Source organism: Sporothrix brasiliensis (assembly GCF_000820605.1).
Source record: "Sporothrix brasiliensis 5110 chromosome Unknown Cont19, whole genome shotgun sequence".
Classification (NCBI taxonomy): domain Eukaryota; kingdom Fungi; phylum Ascomycota; class Sordariomycetes; order Ophiostomatales; family Ophiostomataceae; genus Sporothrix; species Sporothrix brasiliensis.
Window position 1 is genome coordinate 1922712 of NW_024467138.1, and position 18020 is coordinate 1940731.

Here is an 18020-nt window from a genome sequence, read left to right on the forward strand (position 1 = left end):
ATCTCGTGTGCTTGCCTACCATGTGGCATGGCCGTGTGACATGTTATCCCACGAGCTCTGTGATCTGTGCCCAGTCCTCTGGTGCGTTTGTGGAGAGGTGATGATGCGACGATGCGATATCGCGACAACAATTTTACCCAAGTACATCCTCGTGCACTGTGGACGGATCTCACGCAACACGGATTTAAGCCATTGTGCAGGATCTTCTGGCATCTGGGTAGTCTGGCAATTTGCTCGAGTTGTTTCATCGATATGGCAAGCTCCCAGAGCGTGCTCTCCTTTGGTCGCCCTTCTTGCTCACCTTGAGTTTTCCGCCGAACCATTTGTTTTCTCGGATAAGCTGACTTGTTGACCTCTTGTCTGCTCGTATTCTAGTGAGACGCGAACAGATGCATGCTCGACAACACGCCGAAGCACACACGGCTGACGATATACGGGCCATGCGCCTCTTTTGGAGTGCGAGCTTACGAAGATCGTCAATTTGAAAAAAGGGCTTGAACCTGAGACACGGAGGAAACATGTGGGAGCAGAGTTCTCGGATCCTACGAGCCGAGACGGAAGACGGGACCCGACATATCCTTTCTTCGAAGCCGGCTTCTTGCACGGAGGCTGCCACGCCTGCAATCAAGCTCCGTCTTCCACATCTGCCCTGCCAACTCGGACAGCCTTGGCGTGCGTTCCCGGCTCCGGATCGGTCGGGTCGAGGCCTTGAGCTGATCTCCAAGACGTCGTGTGTGCAGGAGGGGCAGCGATCGTATTTTTGTGTATGTAGAGAGTCTCTACGACGTACATGTGCCCTTGAACAGGATGTCTGCTCGTGTTGCAATGAGAGGTCTTGGTTTGCATCGCTCTCAATGTAAGAGCCATCGCACAGTCACACCGTCAAACTGTGCAAGACGGTACCCGGTCGGAAGAGATTTTGTTCGCTCATCCCCTCTCTCTCTTGGTGACCGACCATAACGCGAGCCAGTCGTTGCCGAGCATGTCTTCCAACGGCGTGTCGAGCTCGTATGTCTGTTTCCTGCGAGAATGGGACTGCAGCAGCCGTTGACCGTCGATTGGGTCTTCTCCCATGCTTTGTCCTCCTCCCGAGTGCTCCGTACCCCTTATCCGGGTCTCCGCATTATCCCGTATCACTGCACGTCGCCACCCGATGATCCACCGGGACAACATTTATGCCTCAGTCTTCCATAACGGTTCCGCGACGAACTCTCCCACGTCCGTGTATTTGTGTATAGGCGCAGGTTCCTGGAGAGGCTGTCTGTGCGAGCCCAGCCCCTGCTGTACGTTGTCAATGAAGCCCGAGAGAAACCGAAAGATCAAAGGCTGTTGTCATCGAGATTCCTCCAATCGCTTGATTTTAAAATGCAAAGCTTGTGGAATGGGGCTCGGGGATCGACTACCGAGAGCACATCCATGGTCTATTTGAACAACGCGACGTCCATCCATCGGGTTTCTCTTTCTAGCCTAGCGGGCTGGTTGGATCTCTTCTTGGTGGCGGCCAATGCCCAGCGCCTTTTTTCCCCCGCAAAAACAGCGGCCTTGCAGCACACGACCGAGACGAAAGCCCACTAACAGCGCATTTTCCGCAAGATGCCTTCCTTATTTGTTTCTAGCGCCACATCTCTATGAAGAACGACGTCAGAGTTAAAAAGTTGCGCCAAAGGAGTTCAAATCCAAAAACAAAGACCAAAAGAGTGAGATTTCCCCAGGGCACAGTAGGCGACTACAAACTTTTCTGGGAAAACGCAGACGAGTGACAAATTAGGGAGAAGAGAGACAGAAAGAAGGAAAGAAAAAAGGAAAGCAATGCGACGTCCTAGGGACAAAAGAACCGACGATCGCAAGATCTCACGGACTGGTCGTTTCCTCCAGGCCTTGTCACCATAGAGCAGGTCATCGCCAAATATGTGTCTCGCACACGGGCAGACGGGGGTACTCCGTACGTCGTGATTCGTACATGTACGCCGTACTCCGCGCTCGACCAGTCTTGTCTCCGCCCTTGGACGATCTCTGTTGTCCCCGCTGGGGTGAGGGGGACCAAGATGAAAAACAAGTAAACGGCGTGTCGATCGTTGCTCCATATGATCGTTATGTCCCGCATGTCTGCTGAAGTTTCTTCTGTTCCCACGTTCGCCTCCAGTCACCTCTATCTTCCTCCTCTCCTCTGTCCTCTCCCCGTGCAACCCTTTGATAGCCTTCCATATTCGTCATGAAGTGGGTGATTTTTCCTTTTTCCTGCGGGGATGTAACCTGCCCTCCACAAGTCGTGATTACCTGGTACTGAGCGGCATCTCGCAGAGATGTGCCATTATGCCCACGGCATGGTCACGTAGTAGATGCCACCCTTTCGTCATTTATCTCCTTCGTTCCTTCCTAAATTTCCCGCAGCTGCCAACCGTTGTCAGACCGCCGGTCGCTCTTTCCTCGCTCTTGATCGGCTCTCCAGCCCCCGTGATCTGTAGTTTTTCTTCTTCTCTGGGACATCTCCAGATTCCCCATTCCCTCTCCGCATCGACACTCACCGTCTCCGTTGTCCCCATCTGCAGCCTGTCTAGTCCCCGCTGGCGTACTTTTGTGACCTCCGCTCTTCGACTTTTCAGCCCCTCCCTCCCCTGCCACGCACGCCCACATACTCCGTAACGTTTTGTCCTCCTCGTTCCTGATCTGCACAAAGGACCAACAAATCGCCGTCCGTGAGATGGACGATGCCATGGCGTTGCACCCACAGTCTGTCGCCCTTTGATTGTTATAACAGAGTCCCCTCCCCCGAACCCTTTTCGTGCTTGAGCTCTGCATCCTTGGCACGCAAGGCAGGTCTGGAGATCAGAAGACTGTTGCACTGCGATATTTAGTTTCAACTTTCCCTTTTCCCAGTTCTTTTTCTCGTTCTCTTTTCTCTGGTCTCCTTTCTCGTCCCCTTTCTCGTCTCCTTTTTGTATTTTCTCTTTGGTCGTCCTCTCTTCCACTTCTTGCTCGTTACATCCGGCACTGCTTCTTTTGGCCGACGGTCTTTCAAATAAGCTTTTACCCCAAGCTTACTGCAGTCGCCAAGCTCGCCAAGCCCGGCACTCTCTCCAATCTAGGTACCCTTCTCGCCTCAACCCCTGCCGCCACATCGCTGCCACTGCCAAATACCGCGGCCACAATGCAGAAGCCGGCCGACGCTCAAATCGAGAACGGCGCCGATGGCGAGCGCGTCACGACGGCCGTAGACGGCCCCGCTGCCCCCGTCGTCCCCGAAGGCTACCGCGCTGTCGATATCGACCCAGCCACCGAGAAGCGACTGCTGCGCAAAATTGACAGCGTGCTTGTCACATTGGTCTTCGTCAGCTACCTGCTCGCCTTCCTCGACCGCTCCAACATTGGCAACGCCCAGACGGCCGGCATGGGCAAAGCCCTGGGCTTCGACGACGCACAGTACCAGTGGCTGCTGACCATCTTCTATATCCCCTACATCATCTTCGAGTGGGCCGCCATCTTTTGGAAGATCTTCCCGCCGCACATTTGGGCCGGCGTCACCGTCCTCGCCTGGGGCATCGCCTCCACCTTGCAGGCCACCGCCTTCAACTGGGCCGGCCTCATGGTCTGCCGCTGGTTCCTCGCCATGGCCGAGGCCGCCTTCAGCCCCGGCGTGCCCTACCTGCTCTCCTTCTTCTACAAGAGAAACGAGCTCGGCTTCCGCTGTGGCATCTTCTTGTCGGCCGCGCCGCTGGCCACCACCTTTGCCGGCGCCCTCGCCTACGGCATCACCTCCGGCCACTCGTCGCTGGCCAACTGGCGCCTGCTGTTTTTGGTCGAGGGTCTGCCCACCATTGTCATGGCCGTTGTCATTTTCTTCACCTTGCCCGACTCCCCCGACACCGCCCGCTTTTTAACCGAAGAAGAGCGCGAGGTCGCCCGCGCCCGCACCATCCTGCAGACGGGCCAGGAGGGCACGGAGCGTCTTGGCATGAGCGGCATCAGCGTTCGCGCCATCCTTGATACCTTCCGCCAGCCGCAGACTCTCGTTATGCCCTTGATGGTGAGTTCCAGCCTTGTCCTCTTCACAGTTTTTCTTTTCTTTTCTTTTTTTTATTTGGTCTGCTGACACCTCTCCCCAGTACTTCTCCTGCAACGTTTCCTTTGCGTCGCTGCCCGTCTTCCTTCCCGCCATCCTGACCACCATGGGCTTCACCAGCATCGACGCCCAGGGGCTCACCGCACCGCCCTATTTCCTCTCGTTCCTGGTCTGCATCGGAACCACCTACCTGGCCGACCGCGTTGGCCAGCGCGGCCTCATCATTGCTGCTCTCTCCATCATGGGTGGCGTCGGCTATATCTTGCTCGCCACCGTCCACATCGTCGCCGTTCGCTATCTGGGCGTCTTTTTGGCCGCTGCCGGCGTCTTCCCCGCCATTGCCAACATCTTGCCGTGGGTCCTCAACAACCAGGGCACCGACACCAAGCGCGGCGTCGGCATCGCCATGCTCAACATGATTGGCCAGTGCGGCCCCATCCTGGGCACCCGCATCTTCCCTGTCAAGGAGCAGCCGTACTATGTCAAGGGCATGGCCATCTGCGCCGCCTTTATGTTCTTCAACGCCTTCCTCGCCCTCTGCCTGCGCCAATACTTTGCCGCCCAGAACCGCAAGCTGGAGCGCGCCGAGGCTGCGTCCGCTGAGGCTGTCCAGCAGGAGCAGACGGGCCACCCCGAGAAGGGCAATGCTCTGGCCCATGTTCAGACCGAGATTGAAGGCACGTTCGGTTACCGCTACTTCCTGTGAGCTGAGCAGCGAGAGGTTCGGGTTAGTAGCAAGATTTGCAGTGCATTAAGGCGAAGACAAAGAAAGAAGCGGATATACAAAACAAGTTTTTATAGCTTTAAAGCAGAAAGACGGAAGGACGCGAAAGAATATACGTGCGAATCAATAAACAATAAATTATTGCAGGAGAAGAGCCACACTGATAACCAGATATTAAGGATGTCAAAAAGGCACGAACAACAATGGACGGAATGGCTGCCAAATACAAACGGCAACCAAAAAGAGAAAAGAAAAGAAAAAAACAAAACCTCAATAGATAATGTCCCGCACGTGTAGCATCACACTCGTGTGGTGGCCATATTGAGGAAACGCACTGTCTTGCGCTGCTGCATCCACCAGCAGTCGCTCCTCGGATGCCGCCATCTTGGCCAGTTCCCACCACGCCGGATAGAACCCGCACTGGCCCCAGCCAAGCACCCCCACAATCTCGGGTGTACCGCCCCCGGACGGTCCCGTCCTGCGAACAAGAAAGTTGCCCAGGCTGAGGTTGGCATGTTGCAGGGGATAGGTTCCTCCCGAACTTGTGGAGACCGTGGACAGCTGGTCGATCATGCGGCTGACAAGATCGATGCGGGCAGCGCCTGTGCCCCGGCGTTGGAGTGCCACGCCGACCGAAGCAATAAAATGTGCTTCGGTGGCAAACGGCCCACGCTCCATGGGTTGCCAGATGTGGTCAAACAGCTCGTCCTGGACGCCAGTGGGCAGGTCGCCTCCAGCTCCATGAAAAGTGCATCGAGCACTCCAGGCTTCATCAATGACGTTGTCGCAGTTCTTGGCATCGGTGTCGTCCGAGATCTGGCAAAAGTCGACTGCTTGTATACACCGCCCAGTTATTTTGAGAAGAGCCCGACGCAGCGTCTGCACCGAGTCCACAAACATCTGCGTCTCGCCGGTACTCCACTCGCAAGCCGCCTCATCCGCTCCAATGCCATCGATGTACTCCATCAGCATACAAAAGCGGTGGCTCCCAGCAGCACTGCGAAGCTGCCGTACCCCGTACACGCGCGGAACCGGTATGCTTGGAATGGTCTGCCGGATGTAGGCGAGTATGCGTGCCTCGTAAAAAATGCTCCGGTGCGGCGATACTTTGATCACGCGATTGCTGCCAAATCTGTAGCTGATGCACTGTCGCCGTCCAGATGCACCAGGGAGCTCCTCGAGGGCCTCTATATCGGACAACGTAATATGTTCGAAATTGGTCGTCGGTGTTGGAGTCACGCTCCCTTCCCTGGACATATTGCTGAGATCTGTTATGGTCGTGCAGGCAGAGCCATTCAAGGAAAGCATAACCTGGAAGTCGAGATGTGGAAGCCATGTGCCACGCGGTGTATGTTCTGCAGAAGTTGTGCCACATATGGATGCATTGCGAGTGTCGTTGTCGTCTGAGAGGTGCCCATTTCGATTATACAGTATAGAGGTGCTTGTTGCATAGGATGCGGACGACGATGGCGAAGAATGAGGAGAAGATGCAAACTCAGGTGTCATGGGTGGAGATGCCGGCGAGAACGAAGAATCACCGACAGCCCAGCTGTCATCCGTTAGAACATTTTGTGATAAATGCATTTCCCGTACCAATCGTGTCGTGTATGTTGTCGGCTTCCTGGTACTTATGCGGCTTAGCATGAACTAGGGCGTGCGAGGACGATTTCCAGAGCAAATAAAACAAAGGAAACCTTCTCTGAGATTGTGAATATAAGCATAAACAGTTGGGAGGGAGACGGAAGAAAAAGAAGAATCGCATCGTACGTTCTGCCCCTTCCATCTTTAAGTACTTTTCGTGTCCTATACTCTCACGTCCGTTTTCTTTTCCCCATTCGTATCAGTCCCCTTTCTGGAGCCAACATGCACTGCAGCGAGGGCTACCACGCGGCTGAAGACACGGCACCAGGACACCAACAAAGAGACACACGAACGAGACATTCGTAGCGATACTCATCTGCAAGGAACTGAGAAGTGGCGGCTATGCTGCAAAGCCAATCAAAGTCATTTCCACGTTTTTTGAGTGAAGGTAGCAAACACACTTCGCGACGTGTGACGGCCCAAAACGGCCGGTTCAGGAAAAGTGAGAAAATGTGGTGGTAGTAATGAAGGTCCGCAGTACAGCCGCGAAGCATTGGTACTTTGCATGCTGGATAAGCATAAAGCAACACCAACCCATGAGCCCGGTCGATGGCACAAAATAGGTTGTTTATGGTAAATATGTATTAGCCGGCCGCTTGCTAATGGCCTTCTCTACCCTCTACCTACGACATGAAGTCGTAGCAAGTAAGCACGTGAGAGGGTCGTTTTCGATACGAGAGCAGTTCTAAGGACCATGCAGCCATGTAATTTCGAAGGATGGGACCGTTTTGAGCAGCAAAACGCCCGTGTCGTGCTTCTGGTTTGTTGCTCCTCCGGAGACCTGAGGTTCCGAGTTTAGCTTCACATATCCCACGTGGTTATAAGACCTCGTGGTTTCTTCGGAAAGGCTTGCCTTGATGGATGGAACACTGAGATCTGACAATTTCGATTAGCCTAATGGACCAAAAGCTTCTATTGTATATGCTGGGTTAGAGACGTTGATGAGTGGAGCAAGGAACAATATTTTGCTTGACAGTTCCAACATGTATGGATGGTATGACAACATCTCGGACCGGATTATAGTGAGGGCAGTCTGAGAGCCGTCAGCCCGTTCACTGAGAAGAAAGCCGTTGTCGTGTTTCTGATACAAGAAGCGGACCCTGGCCGGTTACTTCTATTCATGGCCGCACGTTATGGATCTTGCGGGTAATCGGCCCTGAGGCGGTATCCCATCGTGACCGACGGCTTTTAAGTGAGCGCGACCGACATCATGGTGATCTTGCTTGATGGAGACGATATTTCACGTCCGCTTTGTTTCGTCTCTTTTGAAATAAAGAAATATCGTGGAGCCGCCAGCAGGGAGCATCGTGCGAACAACAGGATCTCACAGGATCTCGCGGGATCCCATAGGATCCGCATAATATGAAGAAATGGCCTGGAGGCAGGGCGACCCGTGGAGGGTGCAATAAGGGGCCAAGCCGCCGGGATTGAATGCGCCTGAAAAGATGGGATGAAACTTGAGTCGGGCATTAGATACAGATATTCGAATCTGCGGCCTGTTGTCAGCAGGCGTCGGAGACCGGAGTCATGGATTCGGTGACCTGCAACGGTTTCATCTGGAAATATCTAGAGAGCAGGAAACAAAACCAAGCGTTGTTTGGTACGACCCATGTTTGCTGTGCGAGAGTCATTTTTAGCCGTAATTTCCAGGGGTCTAATCATGGCGATTAAGAGCAGGTCGATCGTGTTTGTTATCGTGGAAGAATGGGGGAGAGTGGATGGTAGCAGCTGGATAAAAACGAAGAAGAATATGTAAAGGGAGACAGAGCTAAAATGGAAACACGAGGTGTTTGTCGTATTTTCTATAAGTTCGATGGGGAAGCCACGAGGCGTGTAAGAAGACGAGAAATTGCCAAATTGGGAAGGGCTGAACAGTGCCAGCAGCGCATGTAGGTCGCGTGCTATTCGTACAATTCCGGAAACCGCAGCCGTCCCCTTTGCACAGGTTGGGAAAGTGCAGGCCGCAAGAAAGTTTTGAAGAGAAAGGGCACTGCAGGTGCAAGTTGCTTCCTTCCTATGGCTGACCCGCTTTTCTGCATTCAGCCAACCACATGGCGCAGTTGCACCACGCGTAAGCCGCAAGTCCTCTCTAACTGATCTCTAGGAACTTATTCCCATCGCCCATGTGCACTCGCACACGACGCCGTTCTTTGCGCGTCGCACGGAGATCAGATCCTGTCGTACATGTTTTCCATGACAGTGAACGACTGCGGGCCGCTAGCATCCACCAAGGGAGTCACCGAGAGGACCCTTGCACGTTGTCTCCGCGGTCGATCTATCTGCTCTTTCGACGTTTTGTCTTGTTGACGCCGGCCTTTCGACCTTTTCTGCCTCTGTCACGACTGAGAGGACACAGCTATTCCATCTCTGCGTAAGCACGAGCTATACCAGCAGCTGCGGCACATTAGCAGAGCCCTAATGTGACGACACGTCACAAATGACGAACTGAAGTCGATAGCAACTTCGATGGCGAACGGAGCACACACGTCGGGGCGGCACTACACGGACGATGATACAATACACAACGGCAGCCTGGGCGATGGCCAGAGCGACAATTCTACGGAGATGACAGCACATCTGCCGAGCCAGGGCTTGACGGCAGAGCAAAGCGAGCATTTATTAGGCGGCAGCAGGCATGAGAACATCATCGACGACGACGAGGGCGGCGATAATCTACATGCCAAAGAGTACGGCGACCTAAGTGACGTGCGCCCGCGGCCACGACGAGAAGCGTGGTGGAGGACATGCATCTTTTTATGTGCCGTCCTCGCGAGTACACTGTCGCTACTACTGCTCGTCAAGATTGCATTCTTTGATGGCGCTGCCGTTCGACCAGAACAGACAGAGCAAACAGAGCACGCAGAACATACCGAGTCGGCAATGACCTCGGCCGTTCCAGTGCCAGAGGTTGTGGCGACGACTGCACCAACCCCTGCAACAACGACGGAGCCCGTCGGCCATGAGGCGACGGAGACGCCCTCATTCCGCCGGCCCGAGTCGGACTACGTCCTGGACAGAAACTGGGACTACAACGCGCCTCCAACTGTCCGCGAGTACAACTGGGTCGTGCAGAACATCGAGGCCAACCCGGACGGCATCTTCCGGACGATGATCACCATCAATGGGCAGTTCCCCGGCGAGCTGATCCGCTGCAACGAGGGAGACACAATTGTGGTGAACGTGGAGAACAAGGCTGCCAACGCCACGGCCATCCACTGGCACGGACTCTTCCAGAACGGCACGAACCACATGGACGGCACACCAGGCGCTACCCAATGCCCCATTGCCCCCGGGCGCTCGTTTCGCTATGAGTTCACTGTTAGAGGACAGTCCGGAACGTGTACGTACAAACACTTTGATGATGCAATACCTGCATTGTAGCGTGCCCAACTGACGAGCCAGACTTCTATCACGGCCATCAAGGCGCAGAATCCCTCGACGGGTTAATTGGCCCCATTGTGATCCACTCACGCGATGAGCGAAAGAACCAGGTGCTACCGTACGATACGGACCGCGTGGTTCTTGTACAGGACTGGTACCACGACCTGTCGAGCGGCCTCCTGAAGGAAGCGCTCGCACCGGGCAGTGAATCGCCTCCGCTGCCCAACGGCGCCCTCGTTAACGGCGCCAATGTGGTCAACTGCGATACGTATCCCGACCGGCGCTGTGACAACTCTACTGGCGCGCGTGTGCCGGCGCTCGATCTTGAAGCGGGCGCCAGCCACCGCCTGCGCTTCATCAACGTTGGTGGCTTCGCCTGGTTCGAGGTCAGTCTCGACCGTCACCTGAGCCTGCCGGTCACAGAAGTCGACGGGGTCGACGTCGCGCCTGTGCTCGAGAAAACTCTTCTCATTGCGCCGGGCCAACGGTACAGCGTGGTCCTCACGACCAACGAGACAAGCACGCCGGACCGCGCCTACTGGCTGCGCGCCCGCATCGCCACGCACTGCTTCTCCGAGTACACGCTGGCTGGCCAGGACAACCCACAGACATTGGCCATTGTGCGCTACACGGATATCGGCGACAGCCGCCACAAACAACAGCAGCTCGACCCGGCCCGTATTCCGACAACGAACAGTGACAGCGGCGACTACATTGTCGTCTGCCAGGACATGAACACACGCAAGCCCCCAAACGTCTACCATCCTGTACCTGTCGTTCCCGCACCCGCATACGCCGACCATTCCTACTACATCCGTCTCAACATCGAGATCCACGACCATCGGCTGCAGCGGGGCTACCTCAACGGGTCATCGTACCGACCCAACCTGCTGTCGCCTGCGCTGCACCGTGCCGTGGATGGCTTACATGAAGGAAACACTTCGTACATGGGCGCCGACGGTGCAGGCACGCTCGCTGCCTTTGACACGCGCTCGGAACTGGTGCTGGCGCACAAGGACGTCAAGGTCATTGATCTCATCATCCAGAACTTTGATGAGGGCAGCCACCCGCTGCACCTGCACGGGCATGAAATGTTCGTGCTGGGATCAGGACACGGCTACTTTCCGGGCTATGCAGCGCTAGGCCTGAAACCAGAGGGCAAGGGACTCGTGAATCCGCAGAATGCGAGCGTCATTGCCAATCCAGTTCGGCGTGACGTCGTATCTGTCGAGGGGTTCGGATGGACCATACTGCGCGTGGTCGTGGACAACCCGGGCGTGTGGAAATTCCACTGCCACATGATTTGGCACGGTGACGGCGGCATGGGCATGTTGCTACTGTCGCGGACGGACGTGCTGCGGGACATTGTGATACCCGAGGCAAACCGGGCCCTCTGCGAGGCGAGCACCGCCGAGCTGGAGTCGGGTGCTGCGCCCAAGGACAGCCTGTGGTCGGGGCGGTAATTCAGCATCACTGCATGTAAAACAATTTTAAGACATTGAAAGCATTAATGAAATAAATAACGACAAATGCAGATTGCTAAGGGACAAAAAGTTAAAAGCAAGATAACAATCCCAAATCCCATGGGTTTCCTTGCCGTCATCCTATGACTGATTATAGAACGACGGAAAAGGAGAAAGAATAAAACCGAACGGCATGATACAACACTGCTACTGCACACTGTACCCCCCTTTCCGTTTTGTATTGAATTGGTCGTGCGGCCGTGTTTGTTTGTTTGTCTGTCGCCTCTCGGTCACTTATGCCGCCGTTGCGCTGGACTTGACGCTGAACTCGGTGAAGAAGTCCTTGTCGCTCTCGAGCTCTTCCTTGATCTGGTGAGGGGGTTAGCAAACGTCAAAGAAACACACATGACAGGACAACCGAAACGTAGCATGGTGAGGGCGAGAGGACTCACAATGTCCAGACCACCGACCAGCTCGCCGCGCATCCACAGCTGCGGGTACGTCGGCCAGTCGGCAAACTCCTTGAGGCCCTGCCGCACCTCGTCGTCGGCCAGGATGTTGAAGAAACCGTACTTGACGCCGTGCTCGCGCAGGATGGCCACCAGCCGCCGCGAGAAACCGCACTGCGGATCGCCCGGCGTGCCCTTCATGAACAGCATCACGGGCGCCGCCTTGACCAGGTCGCCCAGCCGTTTGAAGAGCTCCTCTTTTTGCTGTGCCGGGTCGGGCGTCGCCGCCGCAATGGGGGCTATTGCCGCGCCGGCGGCACCGCTCGACTGTGCCTGCCCCGCTGCCGCTGCCGCTGGCGAGGCCGATGCGCCGCCCGCCGCCCCTCCCTTGGCGTGCTGCTCAATGGCGGCGCGCACCTTGAGGGCGCTGCTGCCGCTGACCGTCTCGAGAACCCGGCCGTTGCGCAGGAGCACGAGGAACGGCACGGCAGTGACATCGTACTGCTCACTGACGTCGCTCAGGTCCTCGGCGTTGAGCGAGACCCACGACGTCGTCGGCGGCGTGGGTGTCGGCGGGTATTCGTCGGCCAGGGCCTGCAGGACGGTGGCCATCTGGGCGCAGGGGGCTGCCCAGGGCGCATGGAACGAGGCGACGAGGAGGGTGGACGGGTCGAGGGCGCGCAGGTGCGCGTCCCACTCGTCGACGGACTTGATCTCCTGGATAGTCGACATTGTGGATGTGGAGGCAGGAAGATCGTGTGGACGGTGGAAGAGGGCCGAAAGGATATATCAAAAGAATGTCGAGGCTGGGGTGATGTCGAGACGAGGTCCAGATGATGTCGAGAAGATGTGATGTCGAAAAGTTAAAAGATATCGAGGCCGGAATCGATTACAAAACAAGGCTGTGCGTTGGCCGTGAGAAACGGGCGGTTGTGTTGTCACTGTCTAGGGTTCAACGGGCACCCGCTGACATATCGGATTTCGCGCTCCGATGTACGGCTGTGGTGGTGCAATGGCAGGCCAAAAAAAAAAGGCAGAAAGAAAAAACAAAGAAAAGAAAATGGGTCCGGAAAATACCGACTATAGTATTTTGAATTGGCAGTGGTCTGCTGGAAGGAGTGAGCTTTAGTGAGCGCAAAGCAGGAACCACCGACTGCCCCGCGGCCGACGGCGAGAGTCAGACGAGCACTGTTGTCCCATTGGCGGAGGCGGTCTTGCATCATTTGGAGCAGTAGTTGTCTTGCACTTTGCGCCTGGCCGTGCCACAATGACGAATAGAGAAAGAGCGACCGGCCTTAGTCTCATGCGCACCTTCCCTTCTTGTATAAGTCTAAGTCAGTTTATTCTATTGCAATCCAATCACATCCGATATGGTGTAATGGTCAACATCCGACGCTCTCACCGTCGAGCTCGGGGTTCGATTCCCCGTATCGGAGCTTTCAGCTTATGATTATTTTTTTCTATTTTAACTTTTTTTGTCTTTTTGTACAGTTGTCTTACGATAAATTTTATTTTACTTTTACCATCAGAGCTGTCAAGTTACAAACGCCTCATGTTTTAAAAATCGGCTGTCTCAGTACAAACCCAATGTCTTAATTTTGCTAGTCAGAGTCCGATACAAAAAGCCCTCAAGGTCCGCCCAGGCAATACGGCTTTCTATCAACCTTTTTCGAAGGCTAGAGTATTTACAACCGCAATAAAGAACGCAGATTGCCAAGAAGTGCCTCTGGCAGAATCAGGGGCTGTGTGCAACCTGTGGCGCGCACAACGCTTCGTGCCGCAGCCCATGATGCAACAAGGCAGGCATGAAGATCGGCTACGGAGGGAACGGATGATGCCGCTGGTAGTGCAAACTGGCTTCTTGGCAAAAGGGACCCTTGTGCAAGGCGGTCAGAATATTGTTCTGATTTTTACCATCGATAGTATGCGAGCATTCGAGTAATTTACTCCGTATGCAATATGTTCCGTTTGTGTAATTCGTCAAGGCCTTTTGCAGATATGGGGTATTTGTTGAGTTGGCGTTTCTTATTTGCTCTGCCGCAGACCGTCCGTCTTTCAATAGCCATAGTATCATCAACAGAAGCGTCTAGACGTGCGGCGTAGCTCGTCTGTTGCCTCTCTCCGGTCACAGGCGCCTATCGTTTCGTTTCGTGTTCCTGGCGTCCCTATGGTTCGGCTGCGGTGCTCATTTTGCTTTGGCGGCGCTCCTGACAAGAATGTCATAGATTTCCACTAACCAGGCGATATGCGCCGGATATGAGTCGTTTGTCGCAGCCAAAGAGAAGGATTCTGAAAAGAGGATTGAATACGGGAGGGCCGGAACAGATTGACATAGGAACCGCAGGGCCCTATCACTCACCGCGCCCTGGAGAATTAGAAACTCGAGATGTGTCAGATCAAGCGCCCGGGAAAATCAGAATCAGCAGCCAGCGAAAGCCAGGCCTGCCCAGGCCAAGCCAAGACCGCATCGACCAAAGTCGTGGCTTTCTCGCCAGATGACAGCGCAGGTGCAGGGCCAAGTCAACGACTCTGTCGAGTCTGGCTGCTTTTCATCTCCTCTTGTACTCTCCTAAAACAGGATCAACTGTATCGAAACCCAGACCGGTTGCAGCCGGAGTGCGCGTCGTAATAATACGCATGGGCGCTTGGCCAGGCCGGTGGAGGCCCTGGGGACTCGAGAACATTGTTGTGGAGTGTCAGCGTGCATTGAAGGTAAGGGGGGTCACAAGGCAGGTAGACGCATGCTAAGGTAGCTTTCAGTGCTTCGTGTCTGTGTCTGGCCCGTCACATCACGCGGTTTTCTCACTCAACACGTAAGTCATAGAGGGTAAAGCCATAATGAGCGCAAAGAGGGTGTTGCGTTGAACTGTAAAAATGAAGAATACGAGAGGCTACTTCTGGTAGACGTTTTGCGCCCAAGTGGTTTTGATCACATGGGAGGACGTCCAACTCTCCCAGGCAGGTCGTTCTTGCCTCCGACACTATCTTACCAGTCCGGAGCTGCGACACGCAAAACCAGTTCCTGCCGTCTTTCTTGCCACTAACATTGCACTAACGCGCCAGCGCCAGCATAGGAGGCCGCCACTAGCACGAGAGCGTCGTAGTATTTCGTAGCAACTCCTTTATTGACGACGCCTCTCTGCGGCAGAGCCCAAACGAGCAAGGAAAGAGCGCTAGGGCCAGGCCAGCTCCTGCCACCACGTCCACTAGACTCCATCCATTCTCAACCCAACGCCTAACAGCATCACCAAAACCACGCCAGCGCCAGTGGACGTGTCTGCGCCGTCGTGGGCTCCCGAAAACCTCCTCAGAACTGCTGGTGTCCTCAATGCATCAGAGCATAGTTTTATTTTGCCTTGGTTTTTTGCTTTTGCCCCCTTGGATCGCCGTTCAGCCTTTCCCATTTCTGCTATTTTGTTTGTCCGTCTCGTGGGTCGATGCCGGCACTATTCGTACTGTACTCCACTGTCGGGCCCCGGTTTAAAGAAATTTAGAGGGTAAATGTGCAATAAGAGGATTTGCAGTGGGCATCGGAAAGAGCCCGGAAATGGTCTGAGCCTGCAGAGAAAGCAAAGCCACGACGGTTGCTCCTTCTCGTGCACTCGCAGCTGTCGACTGCCCCATGCAGCAGACGCCACACACCACTATATCTCGCGAGCCCAGTCTCCCCCATGATTCCTTCTTTCGTTCCTGCCGCTGTTGGTGCCCTGCCCTTTTTACATTCGACGGGCGGAGTTTGTTGTACTCCGTACAGTGGCACACACTGAGGAGACTGAAGACTGGGTCATCCTAACCCCCGACTGCCCCGACCACGAGCATTAAAACCATTCCAGCCCCTTTGCTCTCTTCCTTCCTTCCCCCGTACTCCTCTTTTTTCCTCTCCTGCGACAAAAAGCGAAATCTCTTTTCTGTTCACAACAAAACCGGCGACGTTTCTTGCATCCATCTTCCATCACCACCACATACAAAAGCATTCCCTTCGTTTTCTTCGAAAAAACAGCAAAATGTCGAACCAAGGATACTACAACCAGGGCCCCCCCCAGCACTACGGTGGCCCGCCGCCCCAGGGCTACCCCCAATACCCTCAGCAGGTAAGGCTGTTTCGCACCCACACCCCCATTGTCCCTCGTATTTCGCACTACAGGGCCTCTTACCACCCGGCGATGGTCGCACGAATCCGTCCCTCCTGTCAACATGCGACGGATCGTCGACGGGGGAACCGCTGGGGAGGAAACAAGATGCTAACTTTTGCTTCATAGGCGTACGGCGGTCAACCACAAGGCTACTACCCGCCCCAGGGCGGCATGCAGTACCAGCAGGCGCCGCCGCCCCAGAAGCAGGGCGGTGGTGACGGCTGCCTCAAGGCCTGCTTGGGTGCCGCTCTGTGCTGCTGCATTTGCGACGAGTCCATGGACTGCTGTCTCGACTGCTGCGCGCTGTGTTAAAGAACATAACGGGACGAGGGCGAAGCAATGTGAGGACAAAGGTCCATCGGACCTGAGCCGGCGATGAACCAAATGGCTGTGATTTATCGTTACCTTGTTCTGTTTCTTTTTGTTTCCACAATCCCATTCCCAATTCGAGCCGGCCACCCATACAAAAGCACGACACATGGGCTTGCGAGACCTATCTTACCGAGCTCGACTCAGCGCCCCGCTGCGGCGACCTCTCGACCCAGCTCACAGCAAGGACAGGACGGACGGACCAGCGAGAGCGACGACAAAGGCAGCGGTGGACGAGCTCGTGCAAGGCCGAGCGCGGAGTGGTGGTGGACGGTCGACAAGCGGGCGGGCGGTACTTGGGACGCGTTTTTCTGCTGTGCCTACTGTTATTTGCGTTGGTTGTTTCCTAATCTTTTGCTTTTTGTCTTTATCTCGCATGAGGTCTTCCTATTTCCTATGTACTTGTTGCCAGTTCTTCTTTCTTCTAACGACGTCTCTTTTGTGTTCCCTTTAATTACTTGCTCATTGTGTGCTCTCAAGAGATCTTTTGTCCTTTGCAACCGAGTGTCTCTACGCGCCCTCTTTTCATGTCTTGCCAAGCATTTTGCTCAGTTTTTGCCGTTTGTTTGCTTCAAGCGCTTATGCTTGTGCCTCTTGCATGCAAAACATCCACTCGGTAATATCTGCTCAGCCACCGCATTGTATCTACAAAATATAATTCATTTGTACCAGGCCGACCATCAACAATGACCGGATGCTCAACTTGCTACCATCGTTCGTTCCCGCCTTACTTCACTCTCGCTTGTTGACACCGGCTATATCCATCCAAATAGGAAGATGACTGGATCCTTCCCTTCATATTTACATACGTCCCATTCGCTCACAAACACCGGCTGTTTTGGGCCAGGCTCTTTGTTTTCCATTGCTGCATACAGAAAACTGCCATCCCTCCAGAGCCCCCCTCTGTCCGCAGTCCGTCTTCACACGTCGTCGTCGGCATCTCCGACAGTGCGCCGGATGTTTTCATTTCGCTGCACATATGTATGCCCAGGTTGCACATTGTCACCCATTGCTGGCCCTGGCGATTCCGGAGTGAGATTTACAGCCCGTTGCCAAAATAGATGTCTGCCAAGAGGCTACGAAAATGACCGGCTCACATTGCGGGCCGCCCAGAGGAAAGGTTTCCAAGAGAAGGCCAGCACCTTTTAGGCCTCTGCAGAGAGTACAAGATGCTCACACTTGTGTCTGCAAATGACAGGTAGAGATGCGCCGTGTACCGTGTGAAGTGCAAAGGCTATGCGCCACACTGTAAGTCCCTTCGTAACAACGAGACGGGGCAGTGAAAAGCTTTGGGCTGCCTCTTCCACACCTCTCGGCCTCGCCTTCCCAAGTCTCAATTGATCGCAGCTCGGCGCAGTTTGCCACTATTTCCAGCTCGCGAGTGTTGTACCTTGCCAGGGGTGCCAGGCTGCCGAATTAATTGTCGATGAAAGGACACGGATGCCTGGCAGCCAATGGGTTTTCATGGCTGCCTCTCCATATTCCGCTGCCTTGACGTAGTTGGGCCACCACGCACCCTCGCACTCGCACCACAGCCCAGCCATACGTCTTGCGCGACTCGTGGCAAGAGCCCCGCCTTTTTGTTCTGGCGCTCATTCCATCAATGCCCACTCGACACTGCTCTACCCCACCACAGCAAAGGCACAGCCTCTGCAGCGAGAAGCTGCTCTCCCTGCCTCCTTCCATGTCTTTCCTTCACTATTATCAGAAACAAAGCTCGCCAGGGTCGTCGTAGCAGTGTACAGAAAGAGAAAGAGCAGCCCCATACATTGGAACCCACCCCTCTCATCAGGGCCCCAT

At 54.8% G+C, this 18020-nt stretch overlaps 5 protein-coding genes and 1 non-coding gene across 6 annotated transcripts; 4 read left to right on the plus strand and 2 right to left on the minus strand.

Annotated features, from left to right (window-relative positions):
• Positions 1–3148: 3148 nt before the first annotated feature.
• Positions 3149–4766, plus strand: SPBR_00496 (MFS transporter; the record flags this gene model as incomplete). The annotated part of the gene is made up of 2 exons (XM_040758815.1): positions 3149–4024; positions 4104–4766. The coding sequence occupies 2 exons, from the start codon at positions 3149–3151 to the stop codon at positions 4764–4766; spliced, it is 1539 nt and encodes a 512-aa protein (XP_040618350.1).
• Positions 4767–5054: 288 nt separating this feature from the next.
• On the minus strand, positions 5055–6041 carry SPBR_00854 (uncharacterized protein; the record flags this gene model as incomplete). Its single annotated transcript, XM_040759173.1, has 1 exon — positions 5055–6041. The coding sequence occupies one exon, from the start codon at positions 6039–6041 to the stop codon at positions 5055–5057; it is 987 nt and encodes a 328-aa protein (XP_040618351.1).
• Positions 6042–8891: 2850 nt separating this feature from the next.
• SPBR_00252 (diphenol oxidase) lies at positions 8892–11269 on the plus strand (the record flags this gene model as incomplete). Its single annotated transcript, XM_040758571.1, has 2 exons — positions 8892–9743; positions 9824–11269. The coding sequence occupies 2 exons, from the start codon at positions 8892–8894 to the stop codon at positions 11267–11269; spliced, it is 2298 nt and encodes a 765-aa protein (XP_040618352.1).
• A 294-nt stretch (positions 11270–11563) lies between these two features.
• SPBR_00914 (uncharacterized protein) lies at positions 11564–12450 on the minus strand (the record flags this gene model as incomplete). Its single annotated transcript, XM_040759233.1, has 2 exons — positions 11564–11638; positions 11722–12450. The coding sequence occupies 2 exons, from the start codon at positions 12448–12450 to the stop codon at positions 11564–11566; spliced, it is 804 nt and encodes a 267-aa protein (XP_040618353.1).
• Positions 12451–13082: 632 nt separating this feature from the next.
• SPBR_09523 lies at positions 13083–13154 on the plus strand. The gene has a single exon. It is a non-coding gene; the product is annotated as a tRNA-Glu (tRNA).
• A 2568-nt stretch (positions 13155–15722) lies between these two features.
• SPBR_01103 (uncharacterized protein) lies at positions 15723–16163 on the plus strand (the record flags this gene model as incomplete). The annotated part of the gene is made up of 2 exons (XM_040759421.1): positions 15723–15809; positions 15978–16163. 2 exons carry the CDS (start codon positions 15723–15725, stop codon positions 16161–16163), a joined length of 273 nt encoding a protein of 90 aa, XP_040618354.1.
• Positions 16164–18020: the final 1857 nt, after the last annotated feature.